The sequence below is a fragment of the Cydia strobilella genome, chromosome 4 (assembly GCF_947568885.1).
Source record: "Cydia strobilella chromosome 4, ilCydStro3.1, whole genome shotgun sequence".
Classification (NCBI taxonomy): Eukaryota; Metazoa; Arthropoda; class Insecta; order Lepidoptera; family Tortricidae; genus Cydia; species Cydia strobilella.
In genome coordinates, this window is record NC_086044.1 from 7,560,025 (window position 1) to 7,577,594 (window position 17,570).

The 17,570-nt window shown below is 36.3% G+C and overlaps 2 protein-coding genes across 2 annotated transcripts; one reads left to right on the plus strand and one right to left on the minus strand.

Annotated features, from left to right (window-relative positions):
• Window positions 1–615: 615 nt before the first annotated feature.
• Window positions 616–2,912, plus strand: LOC134740551 (MKRN2 opposite strand protein). The gene is made up of 4 exons (XM_063673067.1): window positions 616–930; window positions 1,013–1,090; window positions 1,209–1,416; window positions 1,494–2,912. Exons 1-4 carry the CDS (start codon window positions 806–808, stop codon window positions 1,725–1,727), a joined length of 645 nt encoding a protein of 214 aa, XP_063529137.1. The 5' UTR covers window positions 616–805; the 3' UTR covers window positions 1,728–2,912.
• Window positions 2,913–4,105: 1,193 nt separating this feature from the next.
• LOC134741146 (putative defense protein Hdd11) lies at window positions 4,106–10,474 on the minus strand. Its single transcript, XM_063673917.1, has 4 exons — window positions 10,284–10,474; window positions 8,349–8,516; window positions 5,219–5,319; window positions 4,106–4,273 (listed from the first exon to the last, which is right to left on the minus strand). The coding sequence occupies exons 1-4, from the start codon at window positions 10,440–10,442 to the stop codon at window positions 4,201–4,203; spliced, it is 501 nt and encodes a 166-aa protein (XP_063529987.1). The 5' UTR covers window positions 10,443–10,474; the 3' UTR covers window positions 4,106–4,200.
• Between the last annotated feature and the right edge of the window lie 7,096 nt (window positions 10,475–17,570).

Genomic DNA, 17,570 nt, shown 5'->3' on the forward strand with positions numbered 1-17,570 from the left:
TAAGTTATAATTACGTCGTAAAGTAGGTAGCAATATCCTAAATTAAAAAACATTTAATAAATAGCGAGAAAACCTCGTTGCCTCGTCCTGCGGGTGTGGTAGAGTTATCTCCATAGCGACCAATATCGCCTACATACATACAATAGATGCCTTCCTCTTTTATTGACCAATTATTGACAAAATTTCAACGTCACGGATGATGAAATGTCGAGGACGAATTAATTTACTCACTTTCGTGCAATGAAAATGATAAATATTAAGTTACGCTTCGTAAATTAAAGTTTTTATTTCCATTTCATTCCCAAACAATATTACCAGCACAATTGACTACTTGCATGCTGTCTTTTTTCTTGGTAATAAACTAATACGTTTAACAATTAATTCAATAAATAACCAAATTAAAAAACAACGGCATATAATATTTAAATATCCCGGGGTATTTTTTTTAATTAATTTAAGCATAGACTAATCTTATTTATTTTTTAAATACAAACAGGGCTGCCAATATGACAAAAATTAAAAAGCGTGGTGTACACCACTGCACAAGTGAGGATTTTTCTAAATGTCAAAAATCATTAGAATAATTTCTTATCTATGCATGCCATTGACGGAATGACAGAAAAGAAAAAGTGCAAAATGTGAATTGTGGAAAGTGTTACATCGAATATTTTGCTTCCTTGATCATTTAATCAGCTATAATTTATAGTTTTCTTTTGGCCAAGCGGTCTTTACTTATTCACGATCAACTGGAGACCATAAATAGTTACGGTTTCATTGAATATACTTTTAGATTCGGTTGTGAAAGATGGATCCGGGGATCCTTTGTTTCCACCATTGTGCCCACAAAGTTTTCTGCACAATTATTCCGGAACAATGTCCGGTATGTGAGCAGAAACTAGACCGATATGACTACAATTTGTTACCATTCAGGTAAGTGTACTGAGAGTTGTCGTGACTGATGAAATCGATGGCTAATTGGCACAGGTTGCTAAGCACCAAGTTTCGCTTTCAGGGTACCATATCCCTTCGTCAAGGCATCTCAGCACCCGAGAGCTATAGTCATGAAGCCTACTCATGGAGATTTTCTCAAGTAAGTTAACAAATGCATTTTTTCTTTGTTTATTCAAGTGTCAATCTCAATTCAAAGGTAGTTAAAATGAGTCACGAAATTCCGTTTAACGTCGCTTACATAGCCGTTCATTTTTCAGCGACTATTACAACTCCAAAGACTTGCACATAGGGGTGACTAACTCGCATGGGTGTGTTGTGGAGTTCAGTGAAGGTGGTGTAAACGGTGTGGACACTTTGACCAAAAAATGGAGCACTTGTGATGCAAGCTCTGACTGGGACCAGTGCCTCCTATTAGAACAGTTTGATGAATTATGGAATGAGATTTGGGATAGTGTACTTTTAAAGGTAACTGCATGGAAAATTACTCATAAATTTATATCAAAGATGTTTTATCATTTTCTAATTATTATTTTCTGTTCTAGGTGAGCCTCAGTCCACTTTGGGAAGCGGATAGATATAATGAGGAAAGACACAATTGCTTTACATTTGTACTGGCTTTCTTAAGGGCTCTGGACTGTGGAGAACTCTCTGACAAAGCACGAGACCCCAAACTCTTCTGCAAACAATATGTGGTCCCTAGAACCTCTGCAGCCGGGAAGTACATCTCCCTGTACCGGCAGCTCAAGCGACAGGACTACTTTATACAGAGCCAATGATACCATGACTTTGTCTAATTACTATTTATTATTTATAATTTTACTCAGTATTAACTGTGATGTTAAATGTTTAGGTATGAAATATCTGAAAGTGGTGCATTTAAGTTAGACCAAATCATAACTTTAATTCCATATTTATAATGCTTTGTCTTCTTGCCTTTATATGAATTTGTATTAAACTTATATTTATGTTGCCTATTATGATGTAATCATTAATTAGTTTAGGTTCATGTTGGAAATATAGACTGAGCACTATGAATCTTAATTATTTTCCTTGGATAGGTTCATAAAAGAATTGATATACTTAGTATTTCATGTAGGTGCCTCTTGAAATCTGTGCTGCCCACAACTTACATTAGTGATAGTTTGAAGGTGACACATCTTGTAAGTTGAGTTAAATAATGGATAACAAGTAATTGATTAATGACAATAACTGATAATGATTTAAATCTATCCTAAATTTTGTTAATCAAATCTTTAGTTTTCTTTGTTATTGTATAATTAATTGGAATAATTTTGTCACTGATTTTTTTATCATATATGAACTGGCAGTAGACATCTTCAAATATTTATAACATTATTACACAAAACATTACCTTATGCTGTTTAGATAGGTATATTAAGAAGCAAACATTTAAAAAGTAGTGTTCATATATTAATGATAAAACTATATTGCTCATAAGAATGTGTATGCACTACCTATGCTTATTCAAATGAATCTGTGTGTAGCATCTCATATCATCTTCCACTATCATGAGTTGATTTACACAACATATTTCTAGTAGTAATGTTGTCCATATAATTAATACTTAAAGAGTGTTTTCAAAGAAATAGAAATACCACAGTCTTACTCAAATCTGCTTGCATTAGTTGCGTAACAAACTGTGTACTATTACTATCCATTGATCCATGTTAACATTTAGGATCAATAAAATGTTAAAAGTATGCCTGGAGAGTGAATTTTGCTAAGTACTAAGCTTGTCCAAATAATCATTAGGTGTGTCTGTAGTATGTGAAATGTGAATATCATTGCATATCTTGTCTGACTTGTAGCCATTCATTATGACCATTTTATAACTTATTTTCAGTTACTACGTTTTCTAAAAGACTCGGAGTTTGTACGCGGAAAAGATCTCAGACAAAAATTCTAGGTGCTACATTTTTGAAATAAAGGATTTGTTAAAATTCTTATACGTATTTTATTTTAATCTTCATAATTCTTCATTCTAGTCTAGTAGATGCCCAAGATTTAGTCAGCGCAAAATTATTGTTTTTCTCGACTTAACGACTGCACTGCACTACGAAAATAATTAAGTTCCTACTTACCAGAATAGGAATACAGACTCTAAATCTGTCATACTAACAAGCGTATTTTTGTACAATCTCATTTCTCATTTGAATTTTTTGGATTTTCTACCCTAATATACTTTACTCTTTGGCTTTTTCTTTCGTCACCGACTGTTTTTATGAATACAAATAATCATTTATATGATTTTTACAGTACCTAAGTAATCAAGATCAACGCAGGTCGACGCAGTCTTAATACCAACTGGTATGGCAAATTTTTATTTCGATAAAAATAGGTTAAGGCAGCATTTCCCAAACTATGGGTAGCGAAAGTGAAATTTGAGTGGGCCCCGGCGGAGGGCGAGAATTTCAAGCGCTTGATTTCGTCACTACAAAATCTGTGGTTTACGGAATTTTTGAAATACGAGCGATATAAATTAGGAACCTAGTGGTCTTGACCACTTGTTAGCAATTCTATTAATAAAATTTTAATGCCTAGTAGTGAAAATAGTATTGAAGGGAGCTACACGAAATCGAGCACTCGAAATTCAACGAAAACCGGACAAGTGCGAGTCGGACGCGCCCACCGACGGTTCCGTACTTTTGAGTATTTGTTGTTATAGCGGCAACAGAAATAAATCATCTGTGAAAATTTCAACTGTCTAGCTATCACGGTTTATGAGATACAGCCTGGTGACAGAAAGACTGACAGTGGAGTCTTAGTAATAGGGTCCTGTTTTTACCTTTTGGGTACGAAACCCTAAAAATCGCTCCCCTGAAACATAAGACGACATGCCGACTGATCGGGTTAACAGCCGGTACTAATAATATTTTATGTTCCCTATTTAATAAGACGGCCAAGAGGTGGGTCCCGAATTTGGCAGTTTTTGTTAGGTAGGTGGGTCGGAGCCCAGTCAGCTTTGGGAACCACTGGGTTAAGGGGTGTCACTTTCTGCATTGAAACTCATATTATAGTAAATAAATGTATTTTGTACATGGATGTAGCAATAAAAATGTAGGTACCTGTGTCTATTTACAGATCTATTAAATAAAGGTAACGCATTTCACATGTTTTAAGTATTTTGGCAATGTTCAAACATACAATTTTTAATAACTATAAATTGGCTTAGGGACATTAAAAGCATAATACTTGTACTTAAAACATAGGTACTAATAGTACTATAACTTAAGCAGTAACTTTAACGGGGGCCGATTCGACTCCCACCCAGAACACGGCTCCGTTGTATGCGATAGTCGCCCTATAACAAAAAAAAAACAAATTTAGTAATGAGTTCTCCTTAGTCGTAAAATGTTATAATCTATAACTTATAATTTACCATTTATATCTTATAACTAATAGCCATATCAGTTACAATACCGATGTATTTTACAAAAAAAGTGTTTCACTTTCATTAGGTATGTATGTAGACATCATCTTAATGTATCTAATCCGATTGTGATTGATGTAACAAAATCTACTCATCTGCAATGTTTATACGTGCACTGTAGGAATAGTAAGATGTAAATATGTACTCTAAATGCGCCAATATCAATTTTTTTTTAAGTCAAAGCGTGTTACTCAAACAAACATTAAAGTCGCGTGACGATAGGATATTAAATTTATTCAATTGGCTAAGGGCATTAGTACCTAGATACCTAATATACAACATAAATTTTGTTTCTATGCTTTCACAAGGTTGTTGCTAAGCAAATGTACACCTAGCTGCAAAAGTGCATGGCCAATTTATGAATGAATTCCATTACTAACATGTCCGTGAACTTTTACATTTCACTGTACGTTGCACTAAACCCCACTAAGAGTGCTGTTGGAAATACCAACAGTTACAAGGAAAATGAAACACAACAAATGCTGAATATATTGTTTTGTAGGTAGTTTTTTCTCGCTGATTGCATATTAGTAATACGTACGATTGTTGTTATTAAATACCTACTATTATCTATTGCAAAATTTGCAAGTCATCGTCCACTTTGCTTTACTTTGAAGCGAATTAACTTCTATAAGTATACATACGGGATAATACAAATTGTATCTACCTATACTGGGTGGCTAAAACATAAGTGCATTCCCGTTGCCAGGGAAATTTTGGGATCATACTGAGCAATTAACTTTTACTATGGGACGAACCACGTCGTGTATAAGCCGTGTTAAGTTTGGATTACTCCACATTGAAGGTAGGTATTACCTGAATTTGATCTCGTTATTGAAGCCAGCCGGTGGCGTCCAGGTGTAGGTGACGGTGTGCTGGTCGTCCTTCTCGTCGTGTTTCTTGTGGCTCACGGCGTTCTGAAACAATACAGAGTATTAATATCCAGATCAGGCTTGAGACTAGTTGGCTCTCATGGGCCGTGACAAAAAGCTGATGAACAACGTAAGGAAGATGATGATGAATTTACCAGACCAGGAATGTCAACTTATTTGTTTAGCGAGTGGTAGAGCGTGAACACTTCTCTTTCTTCATACAGTTATGAAGTCAGAAAATCTAACAATCGACATGCGATGATAGAGGTGTAAGCTGCTATGAGAGGCTTCTTAATTGAAAGCTGTATTAACAATTGCCCCCAATGATTGATGAATTGCTTGGTTCCCCTAATGATACCTATTCTAAAACTAAATTTAGCCCACGTTGCGCAATACTTATTAGTCTTACTACTTAGCTTGTAATTTATTTAATGAACTTTTATTTATCGAGAATGAAGGTTTTTCATTAAGTCTCACACACACACACACACACACACAAAATTAAATCAGGTAAGTAACATGTTTAAATTTCATATGATCATTTTTTTTTTTTACTTTGCACAATTAATAATCGGACAATCAAGTACCTACTTAACCTCTACCGATCAGCAAGTGCTACTTCCTAGATATAGATTTACAAATCTGTGTCTGTATGCACCTCTCTTATAGGTATATATACAGCCGTAACAAGTGAGTGGTATGAACGGAAGGCAGTTCGGAACTTGTGGTCAAGGCAACTAGCCCTGTCTAAGTGTCTTTACGCTATGGCATGCTGCATTTGGCATAAATTGTAAATTACTTAATATGCAGCTTCTCACGCACTATTATTACGGGACCTCTAATTACAGTGCGTACCTACTCATACCTAGTACCTATTAATTTCTGTTAATAGAGGTAAATGTTTGTAGACGCCGCCGTCCTTTACTTCTTTACGTAATTTTTATTAAACATCTGCCGTTACGGCAGCAAGGGACAAAATTTTAATTTTATTCGGCCTTTCCATTTTTTCTCCTAGTTATCACTATCAGCAAACAATTATTTGTGACATTTGTCATAAACAGTCCGTTGCTCGGATATACAACTAGTGTCGGGTGGCCCTGACGCCCCGGCCCCGGAACGCCCCGGCGACGGTGGCGCTCCTGATAGCCCCTGTGTCGGATCGCTCCGGCCCGCCCCGGTCTAACGTGAGGCATCCTTAATACCATATAGGTACCTACTTAATCGTCATTAACATAATTTTAAAGCTTTATTTTTTGCTGCATTTGATTGATTTAAACAAAAACTACTGACTGAATAAATTAATTGATCAGAGAAAAATATCTTTACTTTTTATTTACGCTCGTTTCTTACTGTACTTTTTTATCTCAACTCACTACGACAGATATGAGCAAAAAGCGGTCGCGTAAGGGTTTTTGCGCTATCACTGGTATAGGTACCATGGTAGGTAGGTAGGTACCATGGTCTAAACTAAATGATCTAACATGAAATGGTTTTCAGATAGATAAGAGTCGTGCAACTAAATTAATTTCAGCATTTGTTTTCTAAGCTACTTGCGGTTGCCTGTACTATCTACCTAAGTTTTTATTATATTATTTTATTAAAAAGGGTCCTATTAACATTTCGAACGTGGGTAACTAAGATAATTTGCATGATAAATATACGTATAAGAGAATAGTGCTATCATTAATCACAGACCAGACGATGCGACCTCTTGCAATACAAACCATAGCCTTGAGGAAACAAGCTGGTGTTATGAAATCCATAGTTCATACTATACTACTTTGCCTTCTGTACGGGTATCGATCCTAGTAAATATTTTATTAATCGCAAAATTCGTTGGCTTAATCCATAGTTTTTAAGTACTCAAATCAAATAAAACCGAAAATCATTTCTTTAACCTACTCAAGGTACTTGTGTAACAGACGATACGAATCAAAATATGGTACGTGTTCAAAAGTCACAAATACATAAGCACCTTTCTAACTAAACGCTCTACTCTCCAATAAGTACCTATACACAGGTTGCACATTAATTGCACAGGTTGAACGGAAAGGATGTAGAGGTATTATTTTATGTACCAACTCTTCAACTGTGACCGTAATTATTTTTCAACATTTTAAAGTCAAAACTGTTGATCAATAAATCCAGCCATTGTAGTTATATATATATATTTTTTTACATTTTATTGTTAACGATGTTCTGATATTTTGTGAAACAGGAAACTCAACCCGGCCCGGTCCGGCATCGGAAATCCGTGGTAGTAATAGTACCTATATACACTGGCCCCATTTCGAAAGGGACTTGAATAAGTGTCGATGTAATACCTACATACCAGTGGTCATTTACGAGTGTTACATAAGTACCTAAAAAGTTCCTACATCAATGTTTCAGGTGTGTTTCATGGGAACTTTTGTCATGTTTACGACATATGATTAATATTAAGTATGTCGCTTCTTGTTTTTAAACCAATCTCAACAGACTTCACTAACAATGGCATTTTTTGTTACCTTGCAACATAATAGCGCTTTTTAAGGAAGTTCCTGAATTATACGTTTGATATGAACAGTCAAATGGCGTATAGTTACCAAGGTAACTCACTTAACCTAGAGATTGTATTATGCAGGTTTTTTATGGATAAAACTCGTTGTTGAGCTATAGGTGGACTGCTTAAGACCTTAGAAACATGGCATGGGTGAACATAGTCGTTAGTCACCTATGTGGTACGGGGTACATTACACATTTCTAATACTGGGTTTCAACTTCCCATAATTTAAATAGTTATTAATAAAAGAAACAGTCATTATCTTTACTCTAGTAGACTGATAAGCATTAATAAAGGTACAGGTGTAGGGAATAATTCTTTACCATCGTATTTTCACGGAAATGCATGAACGTGTTAAAATGCTGTTTCAGTCAGTCTCAGTACAAAAAGTACTAAGGTTAACTGAACATGACATGACATCAATGACATGATACGGACGTTTCCGAGACGTTTCGTTTGGTACTTGTCCCATGCCCGCGATCATTTTCACGGGTGTCAGCTATAACAACCTTACTATAAACATTTCACTTACTCCTGGCTGGCCGCAGTTCATGAGCTGCGCGAAGCGGTCGTTGGGCTTGAGGGTGAACTTGCCCACGATCTCGTCTCCCTTGCGCGCCTGCAGCAGCAGCCCGCGCATGGTGTTGTTGGGGCCCTTGCCCGTGATCACCACCTCCATGGGGGTGCCGGCTTTTACCACCTGTTGATAGAGTTCAATATATGATACGATACAAATATATTTTTTACCACGCCAGCTGGTAAAGGCTCTCTTGATTGTTCAAAAACTGATGAGAAAGTTGCATTCTATTATCCACATGTGGGGCAAAGTAATCAGATGCAAATAAATTTTCAGTTGTTTCCTTGATGATTTTGATTGATAAATATTTATTGACGTTCATTTGGATCTGATTTTGTTTGATATCTTAGTTAACATTTTCTTCGGGTTGGTGTGGTGAATAATTTTGTGTTTCACTAGGTGGCAAAATTTGTTTAACCCTCATGTTTTGAAACCCTCGCACTCGCAACGCTCTAGATTCCACTTTTCGAACCACTCGCTCCGCTCGTGGTTCAATTTTGGAATGTTTCGCTTGCTCGGGTATCAATATTAGCTCGAGCGGTTAAACAACAACTTGTGTTCAAGTGTATAGCCGGGGTATAATAGGTATGAAATGTCCGCCGGGCAGGATATCTGTCTCTCCGTTAAAAATAAGATGGTCGGCTGCGCAGATTCCAGGTGGTAATGTACTGTGCTCTAATTTGAATGCAGTCCCCTGATTTGTCAATTTTGTAATTTTGGTACCTAAGTAATCTTTCATACCGGTCAAATACAATATTTACCACTCGACAACTACATTTACTATGGGTATGCGATTGTTTGTAGACTCCTATATTATCTAGATCGTTCCCGACAGAAAAAAAAATACAAGCATTTTGGTATAGTCATCGCATCGTGTATCTATTCAATGAAATTAAGCAATTTTTATCAGCCACCACAATAATAATATTCACGGAGACCATAAAATTGTTTAAGAAAATTTACAATCTTATTCGATCATAATGTAGAGCTGATAAAGATTTTAATACAAACCTAGTGCGTCGTAACTCGAATCTCGTACCTAAATATATTTAAGCTATAGCTTAAATTGTTGCCTACGTGAATAAATGCCTACATAATGACAGTATATACCTACTTTAGTAAGTATCGGCTTCTCTAGGCACTTACATATTTGAATTAGACTTGAGCACAGCTTTTACATTTGTTTTGTTACATGCATACCTATCGTATAGCTACTAGGTACTCGTATTATTCAAACGATACGAGACCATTAAATTCAAATGGTCTTCAACGAATGTCTTAGATGAATGTAGACCCCGATACTTAGCGCTTATGGAGATAGTATTTTAAAGAGCTCCAAACCGACGAAAATTCAATCGGGGGACATATTCGGGACCAATACGAACGGAGACTTTTTTTATCATCCTCTTTTATAATTTTGTCACTGATTTGACGGCAGAAATCAAGTGTCAATGTCAATTAAGTAACTTTTAACTTCTTGTCAGTGTTGTATTTGAACAGCATACACAGCATATTATATAAAGTATATTTTGGTTCGAAAATACAATGCTTTGTTTATATGGAGCTCTGCGATATACCTAGCGGGATTAGTAAATGAAACGAGCGGAACTGAGGTTCAAGTTAAAGTTAGTGGTCATCGCGATGGCTTCACAAGGTACCTAACTTTTTGGTGTTTTCTACATCGCAACAACCCAATTATAAGTGAATGTTGTTCTACATAGGCATTTTAAAAATGTTAGCGGAATATTTGATTGATTGCAATTAATGTTTTTTTGTAATTTATAATTATAAGTAGGTATTTCCGAGTTTTCTAATATTGCACATTGTTAAGTCGGAAGGTTGCAATTATACCAATTACACTAGATTACACTATAAAATAGCTATGTTTACCTTAGTGCTGGTGGTGATGGTGTACGGAGCCGGGGACTTCTGCGGCGACACTGGGTGCCGCGGGATCATGTCCTTACAGGCGCCTTCGGGGGCGCCGCTGGAGTACGCGTCCGCGTACGCCGCCACGGAGACAGCCACCAACACGTAAGAGAGCCACATCTTTGATATCCTGATTAGAAGAACAATTTTTAGAACGCTGTTATGGTAGATAACATCACAAGGTCTACATAGGCAAAATAGGCACTTTGGATGTCGAATTGGCCAGAAAAACTAACTTACTAATTGCTCATGACGAGTGGGTAATAAGAGAGTCACCACCGACCGACCGAATCCGACCGAGTGAGAGAGAGCCGTCTGTCACCAGGCTGTATCTCATGAACCGTGATAGCTGACAGTTGAAATTTTCATAGATGATGTATTTCTGTTGCCGCTATAACAACAAATACTATAAACAGAATAAAATAAATATTTAAGTGGGGCTCCCATACAACAAACGTGATTTTTTTGCCGTTTTTTGCGTAATGGTTTGTACGGAACCCTTCATGTGCGAGTCCGACTCGCACTTGGCCGGTTTTTGTTTCTTTTTTGATTCCAATCCATAAACCGCGTAGATTATTAAGTAAGTACCGCTATTTATACTTGTTATTTCGAGTTGCAAGAGTTTACATGCTACAGTGTCCGCTTAGCATAAGGCGGCGAGGCTTAATCGTATAAACCATAGAGTAACTTATACTAGAGCGGTACTGTCATAGTAAATTTTGTAACCCCAGTAAATTCACTGCCATCTGTCGACACACTTTAAAGCTAAAAATAAATATTTATAAAAATACGATAAAATGTATTTAAATATGGATAAATGATTTTTTTATTTGCATTAATTATTTTTATATGATATTGACCCATGTTCTTTCACTGGTATGCGTTAAAATTATAAATAACAAACGAAACAGTCAACGCCCTCTATACGAGTGTAGGCCAAAACTAGTGGCGCCATCTGATCGAGAATCAAATTTTCGTGATTTTCGAGGCACGTTTTTTCCTTAGACTGTATCCATCTATTACGGAGTTATGTCAATCTTTGGTATAAACTAAGTACCTATTAAAAGTCAAAAATAAAATAAATATCACTAACAATATTTGAATATATTAAATCAATCTATATGTATGAAAGCGGGTCACGGTCCTTTCTGTTCTTCAGATCTCAAGTTCTCGTAAAGCTACTTACTCGTTTAGGCGACAGGTTCTATATATGTTGTAATGTTAACGTATTGACAAACCTTTGCACTTGGCATTAAGGCGTATGTATAAATAATAAAAGTGATTAATACTTTTTCACGAAGTTCAATTAAAGAAAATTTTACATAAATAGCGTCGCCGTTCTAAACATGTTATTTAAGCTTACTTAAAATTCAAATTTTGATCGAATAGATAGTAACTTAATAAGCTTGTATTATTTAGAGCCGGTTATGTACCAACCATAAAGTATAACTTACAGGACGGGCTTTACGGACAACCATTGACAATAAGAATGGGGCCAGTACATTGGTTTGCCACAGCTATAACGCGATTGGTTGATGAGTTCGCATCACGCGCGCGATTGGTCGAAATTAGCGCCCGCTACGCGCGTTATTAGATAGCACGATTGGCTCGAATTTGTGAGGCACACCGCTGATCTAGCACCATTCTTAGTGCCCGTAAGGCCCGTCCTCAGATATACGTCAATGATAACTTACTGATTATGATTAACTTAACGTAGGTCGTAGATCTCATACAAATCGGTAAATATAGGTATATGGCAATTTCACAAGTATGTAAATACAATACAATTTAAGCGAATGTAATTAATTACGATTACAGAACGCTTGGTATACAACCGGCCTTAGTAAGAAAAATCATTTGCATAATTATTTGTTTATGAATGGTATTGAGTACTTTAGGAAGTACTGTTAAGGTACGATTGCCTTAGCAGGAAACTCGCATTAAGATTAAAATATGTACATTAATCAATGCAAATCTCAGATCCATTGCAAAATTATATTCATGTAGGAATATGATTAACTCCTGAACAACTTGCAACTCACAAACTCTAACTAGGACTGTTTGTTTACCTACAATTAAGTACTTACCTAAATATGCTAAGATAGTTTTTAAATTCATTATGGGTACACGATAATCTAATCCGTTTTTAAATTTAAATTACTTTATTTATAATGTTTTAATATCAAATTAAAAATATTAATTTATTTTCTTTTGTCTGTCTTAATTGTAATTTCACAATAAATAAGTTTGTAGTGTCAAGTTTGTTTACCTCGAGCAGTTAGCGTAGTGTAGTACTCGTAGAGCGGCCGCACTGAGGCTGGTGGTGTCGACTGTCGAGCGAGTGTCGCGACCTCGCCGCCGCCGCGGTATATATCGGCTCTTCGGCTGAGCTGGGAGGGCTAAAGGCCACAGATGACACATGCAAATAAATCCCTAGCTTTTTCAATTTCATTATCCTATGATCCCTGTCTCATCATTGTCATATTCCTAGCGTCCTCCCGACATTTATTTAAAAGAGGCGGCTGGGGTCCGGTCGGCAATCTAGCAAAAGTTGGCACAGGCACTAGTTTTTACGAAAATGACTTCCGTCTAACCTTTTCGGGATCGGCCTGGGAAACTAGGCCTTATTGGGATTGGTCCGGTACAATATAATATCCAATGTCTACAAATTCCAATAAACAAGCAGTTTTGGATATTATGCCAATAGATATTTCGCTTGCTCGGGTATCAATCTCTCTCTCTTTATTCTTTGAAAACAGTGGGCAAAGCTGCATTTTATCCTCGAGAATGCAAAGTAGGTAATTTAATGTATATTTTGAGTAGCTTCTTCACGTTACTTGGTAAATAAAGTTCACCTTTGAACTTTGAATCATAAATAATTGATGAATGAATTTGGACTATATAGATTACTTATTTTACGGTTAAGATTCCTCGCGCTCGTGAGGTAATAGTTATTTGTTTTACAAGGGGGCAAAGTAGTTGTTTAACCTCTCGTGCTAATATTGATACCCGAGCAAGCGAAATATTCTAAAGTTGAACCACGAGCGTAGCGAGTGGTTTGAAAAGTGGAATCTTGAGCGTTGCGAGGGTTCAACAAATTTTGCCACCAAGTGAAACACAAAATTTTTCACCACACCAACGCAAGGAAAATACTAACTGTAAAATATCAAACAAAATCAAATCCAAATGAACGTTATTACATATTTATCATTCAAAATCATAATTTAAAAGTGAATCGTACCAGCCAACATAAGGAAACAACTCAAAATTTGCACCAGATTAAATTACTTTGCCACGCGGATGAAAAGCAATTTTCCCATCAGTTTTTGAACAATCAAGAGAGCCTTTAACCACCTGGCGTGGTGAAATAGTTATTTGTTATACAAGGGTGCAAAGTTGTATTTTACCCGCGAGTGTGGAATTGAAACACGAGCAAGCGAAAGGATTCTATAGTTGAACCACGAGCGAAGCGAGTGGTTCTAAAATAGAATCCTGAGCGTAGCAAGTGTTTCAACACACGAGAAGTAAAATACATTTGCACCCGTGTGTAACACAAAACTTTTCACCTCACTATAGCGAGGAAAGTGCAACATCCACAGGCGTTAGATCATCTTCATCACTGAAATCACTCATTTTTTTACGATATTATAACAAAAAACTCTGGAAATTCTGTATTTTTACGTGAGAAGTTTTTAAGTAAAAATTTTGTTGACAATGTTGACATTTCTGACGTATGAAATGTCAATGATGCGTTTTGAAATTGCATCGACTCAACTTGTGCGTTCAGAATTATATTTAACATCATTATTAAAAAACAAACGTTTCTTTTGGAACTTTAAGGTTTATGACATAAAATCATTAAAAAAGCTAAATTTGGTATTTTTTATTAGATTCTCAAACCATTTGTTTAATGATAATTAATATCAAACGAATCATTATTATGAGCGTTTTACGTTTTGTTATCTGTCAAGCTACTTAAACACGCTCCATCCAAGGTCAAATTACTTTCCCCACTAGTGGATAAAATGCGTTTTTCCCCGCTTGTTTTAAAGGATAAAAGACAACTTTCCGAGCTAGTGAGGGGAAAACATTTTTTTGTTTCACTCGGCAGGAAAGTTTGTTCATTTGTCATGACTTGAATTGAAACCTCAAGATACAGCTTTATGAATTCGAGGTTTAACTTGCGGAATCTTTCCCTCGCTGGGGTCTTATTATTTAGTTCAAATGTTGTAATTGTTCGATCATCTTTTTTCTTTGCACCATTTGTACGTATATCTCTGTTTGGCTCTATTATTGACTGGTACAATGGTAGAGAATGCCACTTGGCATTGAGGGCGTCATTTATACATTTTTATATTTTGTGCAATAAAATTTACGGTACATACCTAGTAATGCTAGTAATAAATCATACGTATTGAAAACTTAAAAAATTGAAGTGCAGCAACATGCTTTAGAGCGGGCGCGTTGATGATGTTTGTCCTATACATACGGTGAGTAAGTGTTGTATTTTTTTTTATACCACGTCGGTGGCAATCAAGCATACGGCCCGCCTGATGGTAAGCAGTTACCGTACCCTATGGACGCCTGCAACACCGGAAATATTACAACCCCTTACTGTAGCCCCTCGTGAAAACCTCGGCAGGGAGCTCATTCCACAGCCGAAGCATACGCGGGAGGAAATTCCTCTTAAACCGCACAGTACGCGAACGCGACCATTTAGGTGCTAGGGTGTGAGGATGAACACCCTGCCGATGGCGAGCGGTGCGGTGATAGAAAGCGGCCATTGGCATCATGTCAAACAGTTCTTCCAGCACAGCCCATTGTACAAGCGGTAGAACACGCATAAGGAGGCGAAGTCTCTCCTTAGACTTACAAGATATATTATAATATTTATAATTAAATATGAATATTATAGTTCACCGGATAGTTGTATAACGAATCATTTAGTTCAGTTAGAAGTGTCAATAGACAACCAACAAATCGACATAAACATCGAAATTTAATCACCCAAAATGTATGGAACCGTCACTTTTTAGGGTTCCGTAGGTACTCAAAGGGTAAAACGGGACCCTATTACTAAGACTCCTCTGTCTGTCTGTCCGTCTGTCACCAGGCTGTATCTCATGAACCGTGATAGTTAGACAGTTGAAATTTTCACAGATTAATGTATTTCTGTTGCCGCTAGAAGAACAACGAATACTAAAAATCAGAATAAAATATATATTTAAGGGGGCTCCCATACAAGAATAGTTATTTGTTATACAAGGGTGCAAAGTTGTATTTTACCCGCGAGTGTGGAATTGAAACACGAGCAAGCGAAAGGATTCTATAGTTGAACCACGAGCGAAGCGAGTGGTTCTAAAAAAGAATCCTGAGCGTAGCGAGTGGTTTCAACACACGAGAAGTAAAATACATTTGCACCCGTGAGTAACACAAAACTTTTCCCCTGACTATAGCGAGGAAAGTGCAACATCCACAGACGTTAGATCATCTTCATCACTGGAATCACTATTTTTTTTTACGATAATACGATATTATAACAGAAAACTCTGGAAGTTGTGTATTTTTACGTGTCGGAGTCGGCGAGAAAATTTTTGTTGACAATGTTGACATTTCACATTTCTAACAGTGCGTTTTGAAATTGCATCGACTCAACTTGTGCGTTCAGAATTACATTTAACATCATTTATAAAAACAAATGTTTCTTAGGGAATTTAAGGTGGCTTAAGGAGACTTAAAATCATTAAATAAAACTAAATTTGGTATTTTTTATTAAATTCTCAAATCATTTATTTAATAATAATTAATATCGAACGAACCATTATTATGAGCCACCACCATTATTTACGTTTTGTTATCTGTCAAAAGCTACTTAAACACGCTCCATCCAAGGTCAAATTACTTTCCCCACTAGTGGATAAAATGCGTTTTTCCCCGCTAGTTTTAAAGGATAAAAGACGGTTGCCGTTTTTATAGATAATGGAAACCTTCGTGCGCGAGTCCGACTCGCACTTGGCCGGTTTTTTCGTTATTTCGGGATTGCTGCCATAGGTAGTAAAAGCCGATCAGTACCTATGACTTATATATTTACCTCGCAAAATATGGCTAAGGGTTGAACAAACACCCGTATAGGAACCGACCGCTTAAATATACCTTCTCGATACGACGATGGGAACACGACACAAATATGTACCGTCAACCGAGGTGAATATAGGGATGGTGGGATGAATAGGGATACGAATCGGGATTGAAATTACTTGATAATTTATTAAAAACTACTAGCTATTTTTATTATATATTTTTCATACAAATTAACCGGTATTCAATTTCGGTATCTCGGTTGTTTATGGTTTATGTATATTTTTCCATTTCATTTAGGTGATCTGATAACTCATTGTCCTTAGCGAAATACCATTCTACAATATCAAGGACATATTTCGAATGCTACGTGATATTTTGATTTTAAGTTATACCGGTAACGATTCCTGGTTTGTACACCTGACCTGTAGAGCAAGGTATGGTTAATAATTATTGTGCAAGCTTAGGGCAAAGATAGATATAACTCCGTAATAGATGGATACAGTCTAAGAAAAAAACGTGCCTCGAAAATCACGAAAATTTGATTCTCGATCAGATGGCGCCACTAGTTTTGGCCTACACTCGTATAGAGGGCGTTGACTGTTTCGTTTGTTATTTATAATTTTAACGCATACCAGTGAAAGAACATGGGTCAAAATCATATAAAAATAATTAATGCAAATAAAAAAATCATTTATCCATATTTAAATACATTTTATCGTATTTTTATAAATATTTATTTTTAGTTTTAAAGTGTGTCGACAGATGGCAGTGAATTTACTGGGGTTACAAAATTTACTATGACAGTACCGCTCTAGTATAAGTTACTCTATGCTTAGGGCAAGGGATTTCTCATAATTAAGTAATGCATCATCAAGGTATAGCTACCTACCTAACCTGCTAGGCACGTATTAAGTAGTAGTAGGTGCCTACACGATTTGTTGATTAATAAACAATCGTTTTTTCCTGCTACTTAATACTCTTAATAGTCACAAAAATAAAAAAAACCGGACAAGTGGGAATCGGACTCGCCCACCGAGGGTTCCGTATAAATTTAACGTAGGTATTTTTTTTTCTTGGTTTTACAAATTTATAGTTTTAAGTAGATATTTATAGTATAAGGCGATACCTATTACTTGCCAAATTTTATAATTCTAGGTCAACGGGAAG